At 54.4% G+C, this 20,491-nt stretch overlaps 1 protein-coding gene across 1 annotated transcript in view; it reads left to right on the top strand.

The window, feature by feature from the left end:
- The window catches only part of DNAH10 (dynein axonemal heavy chain 10), a gene marked incomplete at its 5' end in the record, with an annotated part of 109,009 nt that overhangs the window by 66,464 nt on the left and 22,054 nt on the right, over positions 1-20,491 (top strand). Inside the window, 16 exons of the mRNA XM_025045499.1 lie at positions 74-208; positions 471-687; positions 1,452-1,571; positions 2,767-2,912; positions 4,109-4,261; positions 5,232-5,492; positions 6,821-6,993; positions 8,094-8,187; positions 8,482-8,649; positions 9,204-9,392; positions 11,285-11,456; positions 12,698-12,901; positions 13,526-13,606; positions 15,856-16,053; positions 16,590-16,751; positions 18,063-18,237. Of these exons, the coding sequence (XP_024901267.1) occupies positions 74-208; positions 471-687; positions 1,452-1,571; positions 2,767-2,912; positions 4,109-4,261; positions 5,232-5,492; positions 6,821-6,993; positions 8,094-8,187; positions 8,482-8,649; positions 9,204-9,392; positions 11,285-11,456; positions 12,698-12,901; positions 13,526-13,606; positions 15,856-16,053; positions 16,590-16,751; positions 18,063-18,237 (2,648 nt within the window). The remainder of the gene's footprint in view (positions 1-73; positions 209-470; positions 688-1,451; positions 1,572-2,766; positions 2,913-4,108; positions 4,262-5,231; positions 5,493-6,820; positions 6,994-8,093; positions 8,188-8,481; positions 8,650-9,203; positions 9,393-11,284; positions 11,457-12,697; positions 12,902-13,525; positions 13,607-15,855; positions 16,054-16,589; positions 16,752-18,062; positions 18,238-20,491) is intronic.

Genomic DNA, 20,491 nt, shown 5'->3' with positions numbered 1-20,491 from the left:
AGAAAAGGGTCACACTGACTCCCCTTTCGGTGAGGGATCCTCGAAAATGCTCGGGCATTCTGCTCTTCCGCAGGTGGAGCAAGGCCATTTGCAGAGTCTCTTTGAGAAGTACGTGCCCTATCTCATCGACGTGATAGTGGAAGGGGTAGTGGACGGGCGGCAAGGAGAGAAGCTGAAGACCATCGTGCCTCAGACAGACCTGAACATGGTGAGAAGCGGCCCTCGTTAGCAGAGACGAAGTCCTGCCCGGAGGCGAGCCCGCAGCGGGTTCGGGGGAAGCAGACTCCGGATGGGCCCAGCGTGGCACGCAGGTCCCTGGCAAGGAAGACGCAGTGCTTCCTTTTGTGACTGCCTCCGAACCAGCATGGCGGGCCACGTGTTCCTGTCACTCTGGAATCTGGGGAGCCAGAACTTATGACCGGGACTGACCCGGGGCGGAGGGCTGACCCGGGCACTCTCCTGTGAACCAGGTGACCCAGTTAACCAAGATGCTGGACGCGCTGCTCGAAGGAGAGGTGGAAGACCCGGACCTCGTGGAGAGCTGCTTCCTGGAGGCTCTGTACTGCTCCCTGGGCGCCTCCCTGCTGGACGAGGGCAGGGCGCGGTTCGACGAGTGCGTCAAACGCCTGGCGTCGCTGCCGTCCGCCGACACGGAAGGGGTTTGGGCCAACCCCGGGGAACTGCCAGGTGGGGACCGGGTGCCCCCCGTTCCCCTGCGCAGAATACTTCGGGTTAGGTTTCCGGAGGGAGTGATCTTGCTTTCCCGCGTGTGTGGCCGTGTGGGGTTTCCAGCTTGTTTGCTTCTGTGGAGAAACGTGCAACGGTCAGCGCACCTGGCGGTACCCTCGGGAGAAGTTCCAGTGCGTCACCTGCTCCAGCAGAAGCCCAACGCCCTCGGGTGGCCTTTCTCGGAGCGTCTAAACTCTCCCTCCTGCTCAGGCACCCGCGGGTGGCACTCTGTTTGGGGGAGAGTGAACTTTCCTTACAGCTGGGTTTGCACGGCACCCCTGTGATTGACGATCGGGGTACAGAGCGTGTGGGTGGAGGGGAGGGCCGAGCTTCCCCAAGTGCCCGGTGGCACCTAGCGTTTCTCGGTCTCTCCCCTGCCCCTTCCTGGTGAGATGCCTTCACGGGGTGCCCATCACACCAGTGCTCCCCCGCTACAGGACTTAGCAGTCTGCGTTGAAACTGCCTGTTTAATTTTCTCCCTGTACCCCCATCGAGAGCTGTAGGCGTAGGGACTGGGGCTGTCTGCCCACTGTCATATTCCCGGGGAAGGGACTCAGTAAGTCTCTGTCCAGGAGACAGGGACACGCGTATCGTTAGTTCAAAATGCTCAGCACGTATCTGCCAGGGAAGAAGCAGTATCAGCTCATTTCGAGCACGTGCTAGAGCCGCTCCTGTGTTTCCATGTCTGCGACCGAAGAACAATGGACCGTTACTTCCCGCAGGTCACCTCCCAACCATGTACGACTTTCATTTTGATTCTGCCCAGAAGAAATGGATACCCTGGAATAACTTAGTTCCGAAGTATGTTCACTCTCACGAGAGGAAATTCAGCGACATCCTGGGTAAGCGAGAACCAAGCCCCTGTGCCTCCGCTCTCGTTCCGTGAGAACGTGAAAAAGATGCCGCGGTCTCCGTGGCCCTCCGGGTCCCACCCCGACGGCTGGTGGGGAGAAACCGAGCAGAGTGAGCCGCGGGCCCGGCCGCGAGGGTGGGGCGTTGGATTCCTTTGATGGGCTGCTGGCTCCGAGAAACTTCAGATGGATGCCCGTGACTCTCGGTTCTTTCCCCAGGGAGGCCGGTCCCGATGGCGGGGCGGGGCTGGGCCCGTGCTGCTGTGCCTCTGCTCACGCTCCCACGGGCTCGCTTTGGCCCATGTCGCTGGCCAGGAGTGGGAAGGAACAAGGCAGTGTTTTGCAAAAAGGTGCCACCTCTTTGAAAAAAAAAAAAAAAAAAAAAAGCTGTGTACCGCAGATATTTATATAGTGAGCCAGATTTTAAACTCATTCCTCTGGCCGTTTAGATCTCAGGGAACACGTAGCATTGGCGTCAGGCCCGTGCCAGAGCTGATTCCGCAGCTCCACGTCTACGATCGAAGTGAAATAGACCACTGTTTACTGCAGGTCGCCTTCCAAACTCCTATACTTCATTCGATCCTGTACAGGAGAACATAAGAGCATAGAGGCCGAGTATTTCCACAAAATAAGTGTCCGATTTTGGCTCTCACAGAGTGAGACATACCAGTTTTTTTTTTTCACGAGCCGATTAGAATTAAAAGCCGCCAGCATAGGAGTGAGCCAGACTTGCATCTGAGGTTTCATGCCCTCTGCAGGGGAAGTCGTTGGTCAGGAAACCGGGTCCTGCAATGAATGAGTGACGTACGCAGTGCAGCAGCTTAGCGTTTAATATCCTGCGTACAAGTCAGGACTGGCTATTAAACGCGGTTGGGGTGTTCTAACCCTGGGCTGTGGTGGTGATGGCACGGCTGTAGAAACGTAGAAATTCACCCTTAAAATGGATGACTTTTCTGATATGTAAGTCACACCTCCGTAAAGCTATTAAAAATAGTGGTTGGGGAAGGGAGCTTCTAAGAAGACTTTACCCATCTGTACGTTTTCGAGGTCACATCTGAGGTTTTTGCTGACACTTTCTGTGGGATTGAGGTGAGTCCGTGGAATTCCACATTGCCGTAGGCGCCCCCGCCCCCCACCGCCCCCACCGGCATTTCTGTGATGCTCCTGTTCTTGACATATTTCTTAGTTCACACGGTGGACACGACCCGCACCACCTGGATGCTGGAGCAGATGGTTAAGATTAAACAACCTGTCATTCTGGTCGGTGAATCTGGCACCTCGAAGACGGCCACCACCCAGAACTTCCTCAAAAATCTGAGCGAAGAGGCTAATGTAAGTCAGCGTCTGTATGCGCGATCGGGTGCTGCGTCGCAAACCACCGCAGCACGGAGGCGGTGGTGGGGGTGGTGATGGCCGGGCTTTGCAGTGGGCCTTGTCAGGGACGTGGGGAGGACTGGGCCAGTCTGCCCGGGAGGGGTCCGCTCACTCACATCCCGGTGCGTGCAAACATGGTTTAGTACGAGCTTCGAGAAGGCCATTGAAGAGGGCACGAAAGGGATGTTTCCAGCCGGAGGGCCCTACAAGTCTGTGGAGACGGGCAAAGGGAGGCCGTGTTCAGAAGCGCGCCCCAAAAGACCCATCTGCTGGGACCCAGCAGCTGGTGCTCACAGGCCCAACAAGGCTACCTGAGCACACCCGCCGTACGGAGATGCACGTTCAGCTCATAGGCACCTGCCCGCCGGGGCACCTCAGTCGGGGGTGTTAGCTAAGGCAGTGGTCCTCAGACCAGAAGCATCACCTGAAAGCTCGCTAGACACGCCCCAGATCTACTGATTCGAAAAGCGTGAGGACGGGGCCGACCTGCTGTAGGACACGAGCCCCCCAGATAATTCTGATGCGTTAAGCGTGAGAACCACCCATCAATGAACTGTCACCAGCCACTCTGAGAAACAGTGGGGGGTGGGGGGGCGGAGCACCCATGCACGGGGCCGTGCTCCCCACACAGGGCTCCGGGGCCGTGCTCCCGTTCACTGGGCAAGCAGTTCCGAAGAGGGAGCCGGTGGTCGTTCTCGCTGGCTTTGACCTGTTCGTCAAGACGCAGCAGCTTGGTTTTGATGCAGGCACTTGGGTTTGAATGCTGCTCTGCGGTGCCGAGGATGCCCCTGTGCAGATCCCTTCCCCTGAGGTGATCGCCCCAGGACGTCGTCCACGCAGGGGTCATCGACCCCCTCCCACAGACGAGAAGAGCGAGGCTCCTAAAGGTTCAGTGCGGAGCCGAGGCCCCCGTCCACATCGTCCCCGAGGTCCACACGCGCCAGCTCCTTTGCCTTGGGCAGCCTGCCTAAGGGGAGGGGGCGTTCCTGCTTGAGCACTCAGAAAAGAAGGAGGTACAGACACATTGTCTTATTAAAATGTTAGTTCCCGTCCCACTGAAGCTGGAAAAGAGATGGTACAGCTCGTGGTCGAACGCTTACCGCCCATACCGCGAAGAACAGACCAACTTTTCGAATGATTTCTTTCTGTTGCAGATCGTCTTAATGGTCAATTTCTCCTCCCGCACCACATCCCTGGATATCCAAAGAAATTTAGAAGCGAACGTGGAAAAACGAACCAAAGACACGTACGGCCCCCCCATGGGCAAACGCCTGCTGGTGTTCATGGACGACATGAACATGCCAAAGGTAGTGCCGGTCCCGGGGCGGGGCTGACGCATGCGCACGGAGCGCGTGTGTGCGCGGACACCTGTCTCTGCTCTGTGTGATGTCTGCGGGGCGCGTGGGTTTTGGGGAGCCGGCTCAGGAGACAATGTTGCTGGGATGCTCTCCTCACAGAGGGACCTTGTCCTTAGTGGTCATGCTCCTCAGTGTCCCGAAGGAGGGAAGGAGGCAGCATCAGCCGCGGAACTATACCCAGCACGTGTCCGAAGCAGCTTCCAAATGAGCCGTACTTTAGATGATGACGCTGTTCTCGGCCATGTGCACACGGGGGCTGTAAGGGCGGACGTTTCCCAAGAATTCCTCAGGAGTTTACCCAGGGAAGGGACTTTAGCATGCATGCTGAGTGTGCTTCTGGGGCCAGAGCCTGAGAGCTGCAAAGTTTTCTTAGTGCTAGAATTTAAATTTACATCATTTTTGCAGAACCATTTTTCCCCGCTGAAAATCTATCTTCCAGATGGACTGTGTGCAAAACCGGGATCCATGCATGCATCCATCCATCCATGCATCCATACGCCCATTTCTCTGTTCGTCCCTGCATCTCTTCATCCATGCATGCATCTATCCATCCGTGTGTCTGTCCATGCATCCATCCACCCACCTATCTATCCATCCATCCATCCATCTACATACCTCTTTATCCATCCCTCATCCATCCAATTAACGCATTTACTGAGCGCCTCCCATGGGAGCGGTGCTGTGCAGTGATAAGCAAAACACATGCCTTCCCTGCCCTCAGGGAACTCACAGTCTAGTGAGGGAGACAGATTTTAAAGTTACAAATGAACATATGATCACACACTTTGAGAAACCCTGCGAAACCATGCCCAGAGTGCTCTGGGGAGGGTCCGGGAGAGGTGACAGCCGGCAAGGCCACGGCTGAGTTCTGCATTCGGATACAACTGTTCTCTCTTTTTTTGTCTTTAAAACAATCGAGGTGGACGAATACGGCACCCAGCAGCCGATCGCCCTGCTGAAGCTGCTGCTGGAGAAAGGGTACTTGTACGACCGGGGCAAGGAGCTGAACTGCAAAAGCATTCGCGACCTCGGCTTCGTCGCCGCCATGGGAAAAGCTGGAGGAGGCCGCAACGAAGTGGATCCGAGATTCATTTCCCTGTTCAATGTCTTCAATGTTCCATTCCCTTCCGAGGAGTCTTTGCATTTAATTTACTCCTCCATCCTGAAAGGCCATACCTCGGTAACTCGATTTCCCTTAGCCGTCTGACTGGGGCCTCGTGTTGGGTAGAAATGTGGGCAGGGCTGACTTATGCAGGAGGCACAGCAGGCTCCATGCCCACAGCCCACGGCGCCATTAGGGGCCTGTGAACAGGTTTTAATGTCTTTCAAAACCAGAGGGGGGAAAAAATGAATGTAATCCAGCTTGAATTATATTCATCTTTATACTGATAGTCAAAAAATACGCAATGTTATATTTTTATGAAGAAAGGGACCCAGAGGCAGAAGCGTCTTGGGCCCACGGAAGTCACGATGTGGCCGAGTCACATTGCCACATCGAGTAACAGCAGCGAAATCAAGCAGGGGACTTGGGTTCTGGAGTCAGTCCCCTTTCTGCTCCTTGGGCAGGACTCTTGAGCTTTCCCAGGCTCCATTCTCATCTGGAACACGGAGGTAATGGCGGTGCCCACCTTGCCAGGTGTTGGGATCGTGAAAGGAGAAAAAAGCATGAAAAGCAGGTGTCACAGAGCGCGTAGCAGATGCTCTTTACATTCCCGTCACTGCTGCTATTATTGTGGTCGATTTGGACCCCACAAAAGGAAACCATTCATTGAAATAACGACCTTCTGATCCTGGCATTTCCCTTCTGCAGTGTGGCTTGCATGCTCAAAGTCTTCAGGGGCCAGGCAGGAAAGGCAAAGGTGTGGCATGGCCAGGTGTGACCAGCAATACCTGGGCACTGGGCATGTTCGTGCCCTACGTTAAAGCCTTGGCTTTCAAAACTGAGGTCCGCACCAGTAAAACTCGAACTGGTTTGAGGGCTGGTTTGGGGCTCTGGTCTCACATCATGTCGGCTTGTCCATTAATGTGAAAATCTAGAAAAGCGAAAGCAGATCGGGCGACGAGTTTCTCTCTTTTAAAAAATTATGGTAAAATTCATACAACGTAAGATCAGTTATTTTAACCATCTGGAAGTATACAGTCCCACAGCATTTAGTACATTCGTAATGTTATACAGCCAGCACCGTGTCTAGTTCCAAAACATCTTCATCACCCTGAAAGCAGGGGACTCCACCCCGTCCCCCAGCCCCTGGCACCCACCAGCTGCTTTCTGTTTCTATGGATTTGCCCGTTCTGGACATCTCATGCAAATGAAATCATACAATAGGCGGTCTTCTCTGTCGGCTTATTTCACTCAGCACCACGTTTTCAAGGTTCACCCATGTCATGGCCTGTGTCAATGCTTCCTTCCTTTTTATGGCCGAATAATATTCCATTGTATGGCTGGACCACGGTTGGCTTATCTGTTCATCCACTGCCAGGCGTTTGAGGGGTCTTCTCACTTTTCAGGTGTTTCACGAGAGCATCCAGGCTGTGAGTGACGAGCTGACGTTCTGCACGCTGGAGCTTTACGAAAACATCGTGCAGGAACTGCCTCCCACACCATCCAAGTTCCACTACATCTTTAACCTCCGCGACCTCTCGCGGGTTTTCAACGGGCTGGTCCTCACTCACCCGGAGCGGTGAGTTCGTTTTGCCTACGATGTGTCCCACAGCGATGGCTTTTCTCATTCTTTTAGGACAGAGGACTTATCGATGAATGTGATGAATCGATTAAGTACCTAGTATCTTTTTGTGTTAAATGAAGAAAAGTTAAACTTGGTTTAAGGTGTGTTACCCTGCGCACTTATCGATGAATGTGATGAATCGATTAAGTACCCGGTATCTTTTTGTCTGTGTTAAGTGAAGAAAAGTTAAACACTTGGTTTAAGGTGTGTTACCCTGTACAGCCCTTGAGTTGAAGACAGGTAGAACGAGAGAGGCAGATGTGTGGACGTGTGGACAGGTGTGTCCCCTTGGTGGGACCGCTCTGCCGACCTCTTGTTCTCAGTCGTGAAGTTGGAATTTGCCTGCGTGGAGCCTTTTGCTCGTGCAACTGAATGTTCCAGTTCGGTTTGGTGATATTATGTGAGTCTTTGGGAGAGTTAAGCACAGAGGGAGTTAAGTCTGGGTATAGAAATTTGCTCATTAAAAGTAGACTTATTAATGTATTTGCGTCAACGTATACATTCATCTGTGTATGTATAAGCATAGTCCAATTTTGTGGATTCTCATTATGAATTGAAAAATGGATTTAAGGACTTTTCTTGTACCCAAACTTACTTTCAGGTGCCCTTGAGGGGCTTGGAATGGCACTTCAGGGGAGGGCAGCTCCAGGTAGGTAGGGTAGAGCGCCAGAAACTGGAGAAAGCTCCAGAACGGGGACCGGATGGAGCTGATTCTTAGAAGGAGTGGCCGGTGGCCCTGATGCTAATTTTAAATTCAGGTATTCCACCGAGTCGGAGCAGTGTCAGGTGCTCATTTTATGTCACAAATGTCATTTACAGATAATGTTATTTTCTTCCCTACGGCAGGTTAGGTTATAGATGATGACTTTAAGGTCTTTACATTGAATTTGTTAGCTTCCATTAAACGTCATTAATGTGAGCCCAGCAGGAGGAGCGGGGGAAGAACCATAGAAATGTCCTTTTCTGCACCTTGTGTACCCATCTGAAAAGAGCAGCGTTTAGCCCGCTCTTCTCTAGATGACGTCATAGCTGATTTTGCCTCTTCTATCATGTAGGTTCCAGACGGTGACCCAGATGGTGAGAGTCTGGAGGAACGAATGTCTGAGAGTCTTCCACGACCGGTTAATCAATGAGACTGACAAAGAGCTGGTCAGTACACCAAACCTACCTGCAAATAAACTAACCGCAGAATTCTTCTGGGTGAAAAAAAGAGCATAAACAAACCAATGTATTTTTTATACAGAACATTGCAGAAAAATAGACACTAACAATAAAAGTCAACGGGTACAAAGGAGGGCAGATTTTTAAGCACCTTATAGCAACTAGAAAAAAAAATCGAACGCAAATGACTTCAGATAATCCTAGCATAGGCTTTTTTTCCTGACAAGTGTTAGCACACATATGTTGTCGAGTTTGGGTCTTTAAGTGGTCTTATATTGTAAGGTACAAGAGCACATCAGAGACTTGGTTACGGAGCATTTTAACGATGACGTGGAGGTGGTGATGAGGGACCCCATCCTCTTTGGGGACTTCCGGATGGCTCTGCATGAAGAGGAAATGCGCATTTATGAAGACATCCAGGACTACGAGGCAGCCAAGGCTTTGTTCCAGGTGCGGTGGGGCTCACTTCTCCCGAGAGCACTTCTGGTGGGAGCCGAGGTTTGCGTGGGTGCCCAGGAGGTGGCGCTGGGAAGAACACCCACCTTTCTGTCTCCTGGTTCAGAATGTGAGCTTGTCTCCCCATCCAGTGGTTCCCACATCCCGCGGTGCGTGGGAACGACCTGAGGAATTCGTTGGACGCACGGAGCCCTGGGCCCACCCCGCCTAGGGTCCCTTCATTGAGCGCATGGAGGGTCCTGGGGTTCCGATGCGCAGTCGGGTTTGGGAACCACTCATCCGACTCCCTAACAGCCGGTCTTATCTTAATCGATGAGTCGAGCCTTGCAATCAGCGCTGGCTCGCTGCCAGCCAATCACAAAGCAGCCGATCAAAAACTAGATGGTAAACGCTACACTCAGCGTCCCGTAGACCCAAACGACTCGACGATTTCAACGGTTTAGACGTGGGGAAACATCTCTCCGTTCTCAGTCCCTCCCGGACAGGAGGAGAGAGTCTGTCTCTTGAAACCCAGCGCCCCTTTGAATTTTTTTTTTTTTTAAATTCAGGAAATCCTCGAGGAGTACAACGAAAGCAACACCAAAATGAACCTGGTTCTCTTTGACGACGCCCTGGAGCATCTGACGCGCGTGCACCGCACCATCAGGATGGGGCTCGGCCATGCCCTGCTGGTGGGCGTCGGCGGCTCGGGGAAGCAGTCTCTCGCCAGGCTGGCCGCCTTCACCGCCGGCTACGAGGTGAGGCTCCCTCCCAGCCCAGAAGCGGGCGCCGCCTGCCAGTTTCTGCAGCTGGCGGTTCACGCAAATGTTGGAACGATCTGTAGCAGATCATAACGCGATGTTTTCACACAGGATAAAGTGGGGGGATTTTTGGAGGGGGGCTCGATCTTATTTTAACTGAATATCCAAAGCATCTAATCCTTGTGTGGTTTTTGGAACGGAGATCACGTCAAGTTTGAAAGTCAGGCGAGCAAACCCTGTGGTTGGTGACATGCACGTGTATGGGGGGAGGCGTGGCCCAAACTCCTGTGGGCCCGGCCACCAGGCCGGCAGTTTGCTGGCTGCTGCGTCTGCACAAGCAGCACAAACGGTTCTGGCTATTCTTAGACTCTCTTTTAAAAAACCAGCTTTATTGAAATATAATTCCCAGACCATACAGTTCACCCATTAAGGGCACAGCCCAGCGCTTTTTGGTGCCTTCACAGACGTGTGCTGCCATCACCACAGTCTTTCTTGGAACATTTTCATCCCCCTGACAGGAAATCCTGTGCCTCTTAGCTATTGCCCCCGTCTTTCTGCACCCCAGCCCTAGAATCCACAAGGCTCCTTTCTGTCCGTATGGGCTTCCGTGCTCCGTACTCGCACACGGGTAGAATCGGGGGGCCGTGTGGTCTTCTGCGGTGGCTGCTTTCACCCAGCGTGTTTTCAGGCTTCATCCACGTGTCAGCTCTTTGTCCCTTTTTACGGTTTCATTAGGCACCATTGTTTGCAGAGACCACGTCCTGATTATCCGTCGCCCACTGATGGACACCTGGGCTGTCCCCGCTTTTTGGCTGCTATGAACAGTTTTGTAATGTGTTTTTTCCCACTTAACTGTATGTCACCGACAGCTTTTCAAGTCAGTAACTACATATTTGCGTTGTCCTTAGAAACTGCATGGTGTCGCATTATACGGATATTCCGTACATAAGCCCCTTCTACTGGTGGATAGTTAGCCTTTTCTTTGTTTTAGTGTTATAAATAATGCCGTGATAAACACCGTTATTCATGTGTCTTTGCACAATGATCATTTTTCCCCCAGAGAATCATTTTTTTTTTTTTTTTAGAAATTAGAAAATTAGTGGGTTAAAGGGCATAAACTTTTAAAAAAACTTTTGATATGTGACACCAGATTTCACATTAGAAAGTTTGGAACCTAAGTCCACCGTGGTGTCCGCTTCCTTGGAGAAGGAATAAGAAAGGCCTGGAGACGGAGGACAAGGGGGAAGGCAAAGGACTTTTGACTTCATCCGTAACATTGTTAAAAATAGGTTCAGAGCAAATACGACACTATGTTTCCAGTTTTACCGAGGTATAATTGACATATGTCACTTTATGAGGTTTGGCTTACATATACTGTGACACGATCGCCACAATAAATTCGGTCAACGTCCATCCTGTCCTACAGATACAATAAAAACAAATGGAAAGAAACCCCGTTCCGTCTCTTTCGCATGCGATAGGATTTTTACATGTCAGCGTCTCAGACAGCTTCTGGTCCCGTTTCTTTACCATCCTCCCACGGTGTATCTCAGTTTAAACGCTCCGGGGTCCTGCTCGTCTGCACTTGGCCCGCCCCCCGCTTCGCTCCCCACTTCCGCGTTTCTCGCCTTCCCTTCTGACTCAGATGACTCATTTTAACAGCTGAGGGGGACCTTACACCGCCCCCCTTTCCCACACTCACGTGTGGACCGACCTGATCCCCGTGCACGCAGCTCCCCACGCGTGTGCAGGTGCAGAACGGCCGTCGCGGTTCGTCTGACCGACAGGGGTGCCCGGGGTCCCCTGGTACCGCTGTCCCTCGTCCCTCCCGGACGGCCCGCAGCCCGATGGCCCGCGACGCTCCTGCGTGTCCCGCGTGTCCCCGGCAGGTGTTCGAGATCCTCCTGAGCCGAGGCTACTCCGAGAACAACTTCCGGGAGGACCTGAAGAGCCTTTACCTGAAGCTGGGCCTCGAGAACAAAACGGTGATGTTCCTGTTCACCGACGCCCACGTGGCCGAGGAGGGCTTCCTGGAGCTCATCAACAACATGCTGACCTCAGGTGGGCTGTCCGGCTGTCCGGCTGTCCGTGTTCCGGGCCAGCGCTGCCCACCTACGGGGTGGGACAGGCAGAGGGTTCCCTGCATCCCCGAGGATGACACGGGGAGTGGCCCTTGCGGGGGTGGGCAGCTGGTGGGGGGACGCAGAGCCGGGGACGGGCCACCTGAAGGAGATGAGATGGTGCGGCCTCCGGGCAATGCCCCCGTCTAGGTTTCTGTTTTGAAGATCCCTCTGGGCCGCCCTGTGGGGACTAGAGTCGGCGAGGTAAGAGCAGGAGCGGGGAGACATGGCAGTGACCGGCGCAGGGTGGACAGTGGGAATGGAGAGAAGCGAGTGGATCCCCGAGCTGCTTTGGAGGTGGAGCCAGCGGGACTTGGAGGGTGGGGCCAGGGTGAGTAAGGGAAGGTGTCAGGGGGGTGACCCCCGGTTTCCAGCTGGAGCCAGCAGGGGCGGGCTTCCTTCGCCGAGCCAGCTCGAGCAGACTGGGGCTGTGCCACCTGGGGCCTGTGGAGCTGGCGACATGGAGGAGAAACCCAATGGCTTGTCCCAGGGTGGATTCGTTTGCCGACCCAGGGGGGCGCGTGCAATATGCCACATGAGCAGCCTGGCCTGGGACTTTTCATACATGAGTCGCAGACTTGTAGGGGTCAGCTCTCTACGTCTGTGAATCCCATGCGAGGTCTTGCCTGTGAAGATAGGGAGGGGCTCCTGTGGGCCTGGGGCCAGGTTGTTTATCCTCTGAAGCCCTGAGCTTTGTGGCAGCATCTCTCATCCTCAGCTCTGGTGACATTGGGGGCAGGGGAATACTTTGCTGTGGGGCCGTCCTGGGCATTATAGGATGGTCAGCAGCATCCCTGGCTTCTACCCACTAGATGACATTAGCCACTCCCCCACCCCAGCCCCGCACACGTACACACAAGTTGTGACCCCCAAAATGTCTCCGGATACTGCTAGATGTCTCTGGGGGGGTCCGGTTGCTCCCAGCCGAGACTCTCTGCTTTGATGCTCACGATAACGCTCCCAGGTAAGCAGGAGGCATTTTTTTATTCCTATTTCTCAGGTGCAGAGATTGAGGCTCAAAGGGGTTTGGGCAGCCAGGCCGAATGGGGCTCAGGTCTCAGCGTCGGGACCCCAGCTCTGCGCTTGGGACTGTCCCCCGTGACAGTGTGCTCTGTCCTTTCAGAGCCTTAGAGCGACAATCACCCTGGGACTCAAAAAACCCAGCATGTCTTTGCTTTTCAGGAATCGTACCCGCGCTCTTCCCGGACGAGGAGAAGGAGTCTGTTCTCAGTCAGATCGGGCAAGAGGCTCTGAAGCAGGGGATGGGCCCGGCCAAGGAGTCCGTGTGGCAGTACTTCGTAAACAAGAGCGCCAACAACCTGCACGTCGTCCTGGGCATGTCGCCCGTGGGGGACACCCTGAGGACCCGGTGCAGAAACTTCCCAGGTGTGCTTGAGCTGAGCCTGTGCCCCGGGGAGCAGGGCATGTCCTGAGGTGCCGGCAGCACTATAAAACAGGATGCGGTCATCCGGGTGACGTTGAGCCTGGCAGTGTCAGGGAGCCCCGCACTGCCCCCCTCAAGTGCCAGCAGGCTCTCGTGTTGCCCACGGGTGGGCGGTGTCCCTCTGACACAAGGAAATGCTCAGGGTCCCAGGTGCAAGGCCCTTGGTGGGCGTGGCATTGCTCTCTGCTCTCTTCCCACTGGGAAAATTCTGCCAGCCCCATGGAAGGCCATTAGGTCAGAGGTTCTCGATGAGGGTCGGTTTTGCCCCACAGGGGACACATGTCAGTGCTGGGAGACATTTTGGTTGTCACGTGGGGTGGCAGTGGCGGAGTATACCACTGACATCCAGGTGACAGAGGCCGGGGAGCCGCTAAACATCCCACGAAGCGCAGACAGCCCCCGAACAGAGGATCACCTGGCCCGCACATCAGTGGTGCTGAGGATGGATGCGTGGCTCTCGGACGCGTCCGGCCCCTTCACCGGTGTGCGGGCGTTAGAGGCGGAGCCCGCGTTCCGGGGCGTTCGGGGTCACGGAGCAGTCACCCCTCTCTCTTGTTCTCTCCCAGGTCTGGTAAATAACACCGGCATCGACTGGTTCATGCCCTGGCCTTCCCAGGCCCTGCATGCGGTGGCCAAGTCATTTCTAGGTGAGTGGCAGCTCATACGGGGACCACAGAAAGTGGTTTGTTATCACTTTGCTGCCTTTGAATTTCGGCCCACTAGATTCCTTCATTGTTAACCCCCATGGCCGTGAAAGGCCTTTTTCAGTCCGTTAGTATATTTTTCATTTATATTGTGTTTTAGTCTATAGGGATTTTTGGGGGACTTACAAGGATAATTTAGGATAAAAATGGATTAGGTATCATCCAAAACAGGAGTTGGTAAACCATGGCCAGCGGGCCAAATGTGGCCCACTGCTTGTTTTGGTAAATAAAGTTTTATTGGAACACAGACTCAGTTGTTAACGAACATAGTGTCTGTGAGTGCTTTTACGTTGCAACTGCAAAGTCGGACAATTGTAACAGACCATGCGGCTCACAAATATTTTCTATTTAGCTCTTTATAGAAACAGTGTGCTGACCCCTGGCCCAAAGGATGCCCGAAGAACCTTTTGGTAAACTGATTATCAGTTAGCGCTGAATCTACTCTAAGTTTTCAAACACTTACTCCTTGATTCATTTTAATCTTTGAAATAAGAAAGCAAGTCAATTTATCTTCTGGAAAACACTTTTTTCCCCCCTGGACCTAATTTGGGCAGATTTATGACACAAGGGGACATCGTAAATAGTATCGACCTCATAAATACATATTCGATAAATAAATAATTAGTCCCCTTATACAGGCCGGATATAGTTTTGGAGGAAAAGGAGTGAAGAGAATGACTCTTTCCTGACGACATAACTTAGGGCTCAGCCAACTTTTTCTGTAAAGGACCAGACGATAAATATTTTCAGTTTCATGGGCCATCCATCCTCTTGCAAGTGCTCGGTTCCACCATGGCCATCGTGTGAATGGGTGGAGGGGCATGGCTGTGTTCCAGTAAAACCTTACAAAAACAGGCCGTGGGACAGACTTGTCCTGTGGGCCATAGTTTGCCAACCCCGACAGAGGTGCCCGAGCTTCCATAGGTGTGTTAGCCACCTCTACATGTGGGCACTTAGGTTTGCTTTCAGTAGTCAGCGGTTTAGCATCCCAAATAACGCTGCATGGAGTTTGCTCAGAATTTCCCTCCTTGGAATGTATTCGCCGGCATTGCAATGACTATGCCCCAAAGTATGAATATTTGCGAGGCACTTTTTTTTTTTTTTTTATGCATGCCGTGCAAGGGGCCCACGGGCTGTGGTTTGCTGGCCCTGGGTGTAATTCAAGATCAGAGCTGCAGAAGCTGGATGAATGTGCACTTTTGGTTAGTCTTTCCCTCCTTCATTTTAACTGGAGACATAGTCTGCTTGGAGGTGAGAGTGTTTTGCTGAGTGAGGTGACCTGGGCCCCGGGAGAGGTCACTGAATCTTTCGGCAGACTTTCAGGCAGACCCGCCTCGGGCCCAGTGTGTGCTAGGCACAGGGTGCAGCGGGGACACCGGGTGGATTTCTTTCCTGAGGTCCCAAGCCCTTCCCCGCACTGTGTCTCGGCGATTCGGGAGGCAGACCTTCCTACCGGCAGGAGCAGAATTTCGTGCGTTCTCAGAGAGAATCCCAGAGCGCGCACCAGGGCTGCCGTCCGGGAAAGCCACCAGCAGGCCATAACTGCTCTTCTCCTTTTTTTTTTTTTTAATTAAAACATCTTTATGTCATTTTTTGTCATGGTACAATATATGTAACATAGGGTTTTCCATTTTCACCATTTTCGAGTGTGCGCTTAGTGGCGTTGAGTGCGTTCACATTGTCGTGACCACCACCGCCATGAGTCTCCAGGATGGTTTCCTCCATCTCGTGAAACTGAAACTCTTTGCCGATTAAACCTGATTCCCCACCCTCCCCCACCCCGCAGTCCCCGGTGACCCCTGAGCTACTTTCTGCCTCCATGAATTTGCCTCTTCCAGATATTTCGTGTAAGTTGAATCACACAACACTGGTCCTTCGTGTCTGGTTCTCTGATTTAGCACGTTTTCAAGGTTCATTCACTCTGTAGCGTGTGCCAGATGCTCCTCCCTCTTTAAGACTGAGGAATATTCCGCCGTGTGGATACGCCGCCGTTGGCGTACCCATGCTCCGGTGATGGACGCCCGGGTCCCTTCCACTCCGGCTATTGTGAACGGTGCTGCCGAGAACACGCTTACATCTGATTTTCAGAGCGGGATTGTCATCGGCTCCTGTGAGAATTCTGTGTTTGACCTTCGGAGGAAGGCCCCTTTTCCTGTCTTTAAGAGGTGGTTTTTCCATTCCTTCTTCCTCAGGGGATAATCTGATGATCCCAGCAGAGTATACAGAAAGTCTAGTCGAACATGTGGTTCTGGTCCACCAATCTGTGGGTGAATTCAGCATACAATTTCTGCAGAAACTGAGACGCAGCAACTATGTAACTCCCAAGAATTACCTGGATTTTATTAACACGTACTCGAAATTGCTGGATGAGAAAACTCAGTACAACATAGGTAAGACTTGGGAAAGGGGCGGTTGACAGAAGTCGTTACGACTGACGAGTCAGGACCGAAGCTCTGACCTTTTCCTTAAGCAGATGTGTCTTAGCAAGAGGCCTATTCAGGACCGAGGTGAAGCAAGGCGTATTTCGGATTTTGCGTTTCAGAGCGATTTTCCTGTGTGAATAGGGCCCTGGCGTGCTTTTTTAAAATCTTCCTGTGTTGGGCCATAAACTGTCTTAGGTCTAAATTTTCATTGCATTAGAGATATCTGATGGCAGCAATGTGCTCTGTTGGAAAATGCTTTTGAAAAATGCTCTGGCTTTTGGCCAGACGGGGTGCTGTTTTCAGAAATACATCCACTCTGGCCGATGCCGGCCAGAATGGCCGTGGGGGCACTGGAAGGTGCGTGACATCTAGTGACAGTGATTTCTTTCCCCCCGGTGACTTCAAGCTGGATGAGTCGCAGTGGGGGCCACTGGAACGCTCACCTGGGTATGCTGGGGACAGCGCCCGCCTTGATGACAAATGTGGCTGGCCTCTTTCCCCAGCCCAGTGCAAGCGTCTGGAGGGGGGGCTGGACAAGCTGAAGGAGGCCACCATTCAGCTGGACGAGCTGAACCAGAAGCTGGCCGAGCAGAAGATCGTGCTGGCGGAGAAGTCTGCTGCCTGCGAGGCTCTGCTGGAGGAGATCGCCATCAACACGGCCACAGGCGAGTCTGGGCCGGGGATGCCCCACGCAACGGGACTGGGCTCACGGGGAGACGTCTCCGAGGAGCCGTGTGTAGGCGCCGAGAGGGGCATCTTTTGATGCTTCGACGGCCATTCTTGCCCGGTCAGCGTCAAACCCCCTTTAGTCAGCACTGAGACTTCACCGCATACAGGACCTGGAGCTGGTGGCCAAAGGGATTGACGGGGCGGGGACAGGTCGTCTCTCCCCGCTGCAGACCCTCCGTCAGCACCTGCCTGTTGACTGCGAAGGTGAACCCCGAGAGATGCCGCATCGGGAGATACCAGTGCGCTCAGCGTACATGTATTGAGTGCCTGCTGTATGCATTTCCCAGGGCCGCCAAAACGCAGCACTGCCAACTAGGCAGCTTTAAACAAGGCTTTTATCTTCTCCCGATTTGGGGGCCAGAGGTCTGAAACGGAGACGGAGGCAGGGCCGGGGTTCCTCCGGGCTCCAGGTCCCGGCGAGGCTCCTCCCCGCCTCCAGCTCCTGTGTTGCTGGCAGGCCTGGGCGTTCTTCGGCTTGTAGCCGCATCACTCTGACCTCTGCCTCCATCTTTATTTGACCTTCTGTCCACGTCCCTGTGTCCTCACATGGCCTCTCGCGAGGCCACAGCATTGGATTCAGGGCCCGCCGTCACCCAGTAAGACCTCATGTTAACTAGTCACATCCACAGAGTCCCTCGTTCCAAATAAGGTGACATTCTGAGGTTCTGGGTGCGTTGAATTTCCAGGGAAACATGATTCAACCCGGTACATCTGTGAGCCAAGCCCCGTTCTACGTGTTGGGGTTACAGCCCTTGGGGAGAGGCGTACGTTCTAGTGCGTGGAACCCGGCAATCGGCGGGTCAATAAGTAGCTGAAATTCCGGACTGAGGTCAGCATCCTGAAGCAAATAAACAGAGTGATGAGCCGGAGAGAGACAGAGCGGGCGGGACACGTTAGGGGGTGTGGCTTTCGAGCTGGGCCTGGGTGAGCATAGGAAGAGGTGAAGTAGCACCAGGCAGGGCAGCCCCAGTGTCCTCAGCTAGCACCGTCCAGTCGGGGCTGGGGGCGTCACACAACACGGAGCGGATAGGACATGGGTGGGACGGTCAAAGGCGGAGCCGCCGGTCTGGTGGTGGAGTTTGGTGCTTCTGCTCCAGCGGGAGCACCCGTGGCCGCCGTATTGGCCGAGGCGCATCAGATGCCCCTGTGGCCCAGCAGCGACCCTCGACTGGCTCGTGGTGGGGTCCATCCTCCCACGCCCCGTAGCTTCACTAACTTCTCCCACCCCCCGCCCCACCCCCCGACAGCGGAGGAAAAGAAGAAGCTCGCGGAAGAAAAGGCCGTGGAGATAGAGGAGCAGAACAAGGTCATCGCCGTGGAGAAGGCCGAGGCCGAGACGGCCCTTGCCGAGGTCATGCCCATCCTGGAGGCCGCCAAGCTGGAGCTGCAGAAGCTGGACAAGTCAGACGTGACCGAGATTAGGTGACCGGGGGCCGTCTGCGTCGCGTGTGGAGGGATGTCCACCCACCGTCTACCGCTCCTGATGGCAGTTACCGTAATCGTGGTGTCTGGGCATTTATGGAGCCACGCCACATGCCGGCCACTGTGCTAGGCACTTTGCATGGCGGGGACTGTTACGGATAGCGAGGGCTGGGGAGGCGAGGTGGCTTGCCCCTGGCCCCTCACTGGGAGGTAGCAGGGCCGGCTGGCCTGGAACCCAGCCAACTCACGACTCATGAGAGGGACTGGGCTCCCGGGCGATGCGGGCGAGGCGGAGCTTCGTCGGTCGCCCCCTCCAGTGCTCGAGGCAGAGGCTGAACAGCACGCGGGCCATGCCCCAGCCGAGAGCGGCCGAGAGTGGCCGAGAGCGGCCGAATGGGCTTGTGAGCAGAGGAAAGTGGGTCTTTATCGTGGCCCCCCGACATTTTGCAAATCAATCTCTAAAATGACTCTGTCTCCGACAGCCAAGCGGTCCAACTGCTGTCAGGAGGGGGCCAGTGTAGGTGGGTGGGGGTGGGGGTTGGGAGTCTCTCTCCCGCAGGGCGGACTCTCTAGGGCGCTGTTACCACATCTCACTGGTAAATTTCGCACCAGGGGTGACGCCTAGAAGCAGCACCGTCCTGTCCACCAGTCCCCTGTCCTCGTCCTGTGCCCCACCCTAAACCTCTCCTGGTTTAGGGACCTCGGCTCTGTCCTTCCTCACGCCCCACCACGTCCCCGTCTTCAGAGGGGCCCCTGACCCCAATCAGTCAGGCTTCCGGGGCAGACTCCTGGTTCCAGGCCCGGAGTCGACTTAGTTTGGTGGTCCGGGCGGAATGGCTGCTGATTCTCCGCCCACCTGTCCCTACCTGCTGGGCGACACTCCCTGTGGAAAGCTCTGGCCCCACTGTTCGCTTGTTAGTGAAACGTGTGAGTTTGAGCAGAACGTCAGCGGGTCCCAGAGTAACTCCTGGAGGCCACCTGAGACGCTGCCGCTGTTGGTGACGAGTCCTTATTTCCGTCTTGGGGTGCGGTCCCCACGAAGGTGGAAGGATGGATGTTTTAAAATTGCAACAGCACGTGTTGGGAGCTTAGACTGCGGTGCAGGGCAAGGTGGAAATTTACACGAGGCCGCGATGCGGGGGAGATGCCAGCACGCACACTGTCGAGGCCGCCGCTCCCAGCTCAGCAGCACAGAGACGAGCCGGGAGCCGGGAGCCGGGTGGAGTTTTGAAGGGAATTCATTTGAAGGGAGGGGGCCTGCGAGTTCCCCCAAAACCCTAAGCGAAGGCGGGAGAGGGGACTTCCACACGGAGGGACCACACGGAGCCCTCGATATGTGTCCTCTGCAGTTAGGTGGCGTGCCTGTGTCGCCGTGGAGACAGGTGTGGGACGGGAGCCCAACTCACTCCTGAGAGAGCGGTGTGACCTCTGGGAAGCCACCTGACCTCTCTGTGCTGCAGTTTCCTCGTCATAAGATGTGACCCGTAATATTCGTCCCCACGGCATCAGGGTGGTTGGTCATGACAGCCCGGTGAGCCCTTCCGTAGGGAGCTTTCAGAACAGGCTTGGGCTCACAGCCAGTGCCCTGTCGACATTAGCTGGGAATGGAGTTCCCACCTCGAAATGACAAGCCTCAAGAAGCTCTTCCCACCTATCCCTGTCAGCCGAGTTCCCTCCCCTAACCCAACAGGTAACGCTGCAGGTCATTCCCATTCCTCCATCCGGGGCATTTCTGTGCACGGTCAGGGCGGCCAGTACTCCAGTGTCTCTTCAGCTCCTGACCTGGAATTCTAAGGATTTGTAGAATAAGGGACAGCTGTGTATCCTTTTTGCTTCCTTTTTTATTTTTTATTTTTCCCACATTAATGATACCCCACGCATACTTTTCTGCATCTTGGCTTTTCTGCCCAGCAATACCTTTCGGAGATGTGTCGCGCGTTGATATACAATGAGCTCCCCAGTATTTTAAAGCCGCCCGTCGCATTCCATTGTCCGTCTGTGCCATCGTGGACCTGACCAGCCCCACCTGATGACTTGCTGGCCCCTTTCCAGTCCGCGGCCTTTACGGCGCGGCAGAGGATAACCCTGACCTCACTTCACTGTGCACTGGGCAGGTCCGCCGGGAGCGTGCATTCCCAGGAGCGGAACTGCCGGGTCCAGGGCGTGTGCGTTTACGGGGTCTGCGGCTGTCACCTCACGCCCTCCGTGAGAGTGCGGCGGATCTGCACTCCCCCAACCTCCGCCTCCCCCCGCC

This window comes from Pteropus alecto, unplaced genomic scaffold, assembly GCF_000325575.1.
Source record: "Pteropus alecto unplaced genomic scaffold, ASM32557v1 scaffold213, whole genome shotgun sequence".
Lineage (NCBI taxonomy): Eukaryota > Metazoa > Chordata > Mammalia > Chiroptera > Pteropodidae > Pteropus > Pteropus alecto.
This window is presented reverse-complemented; position numbering and strand designations above follow the sequence as displayed.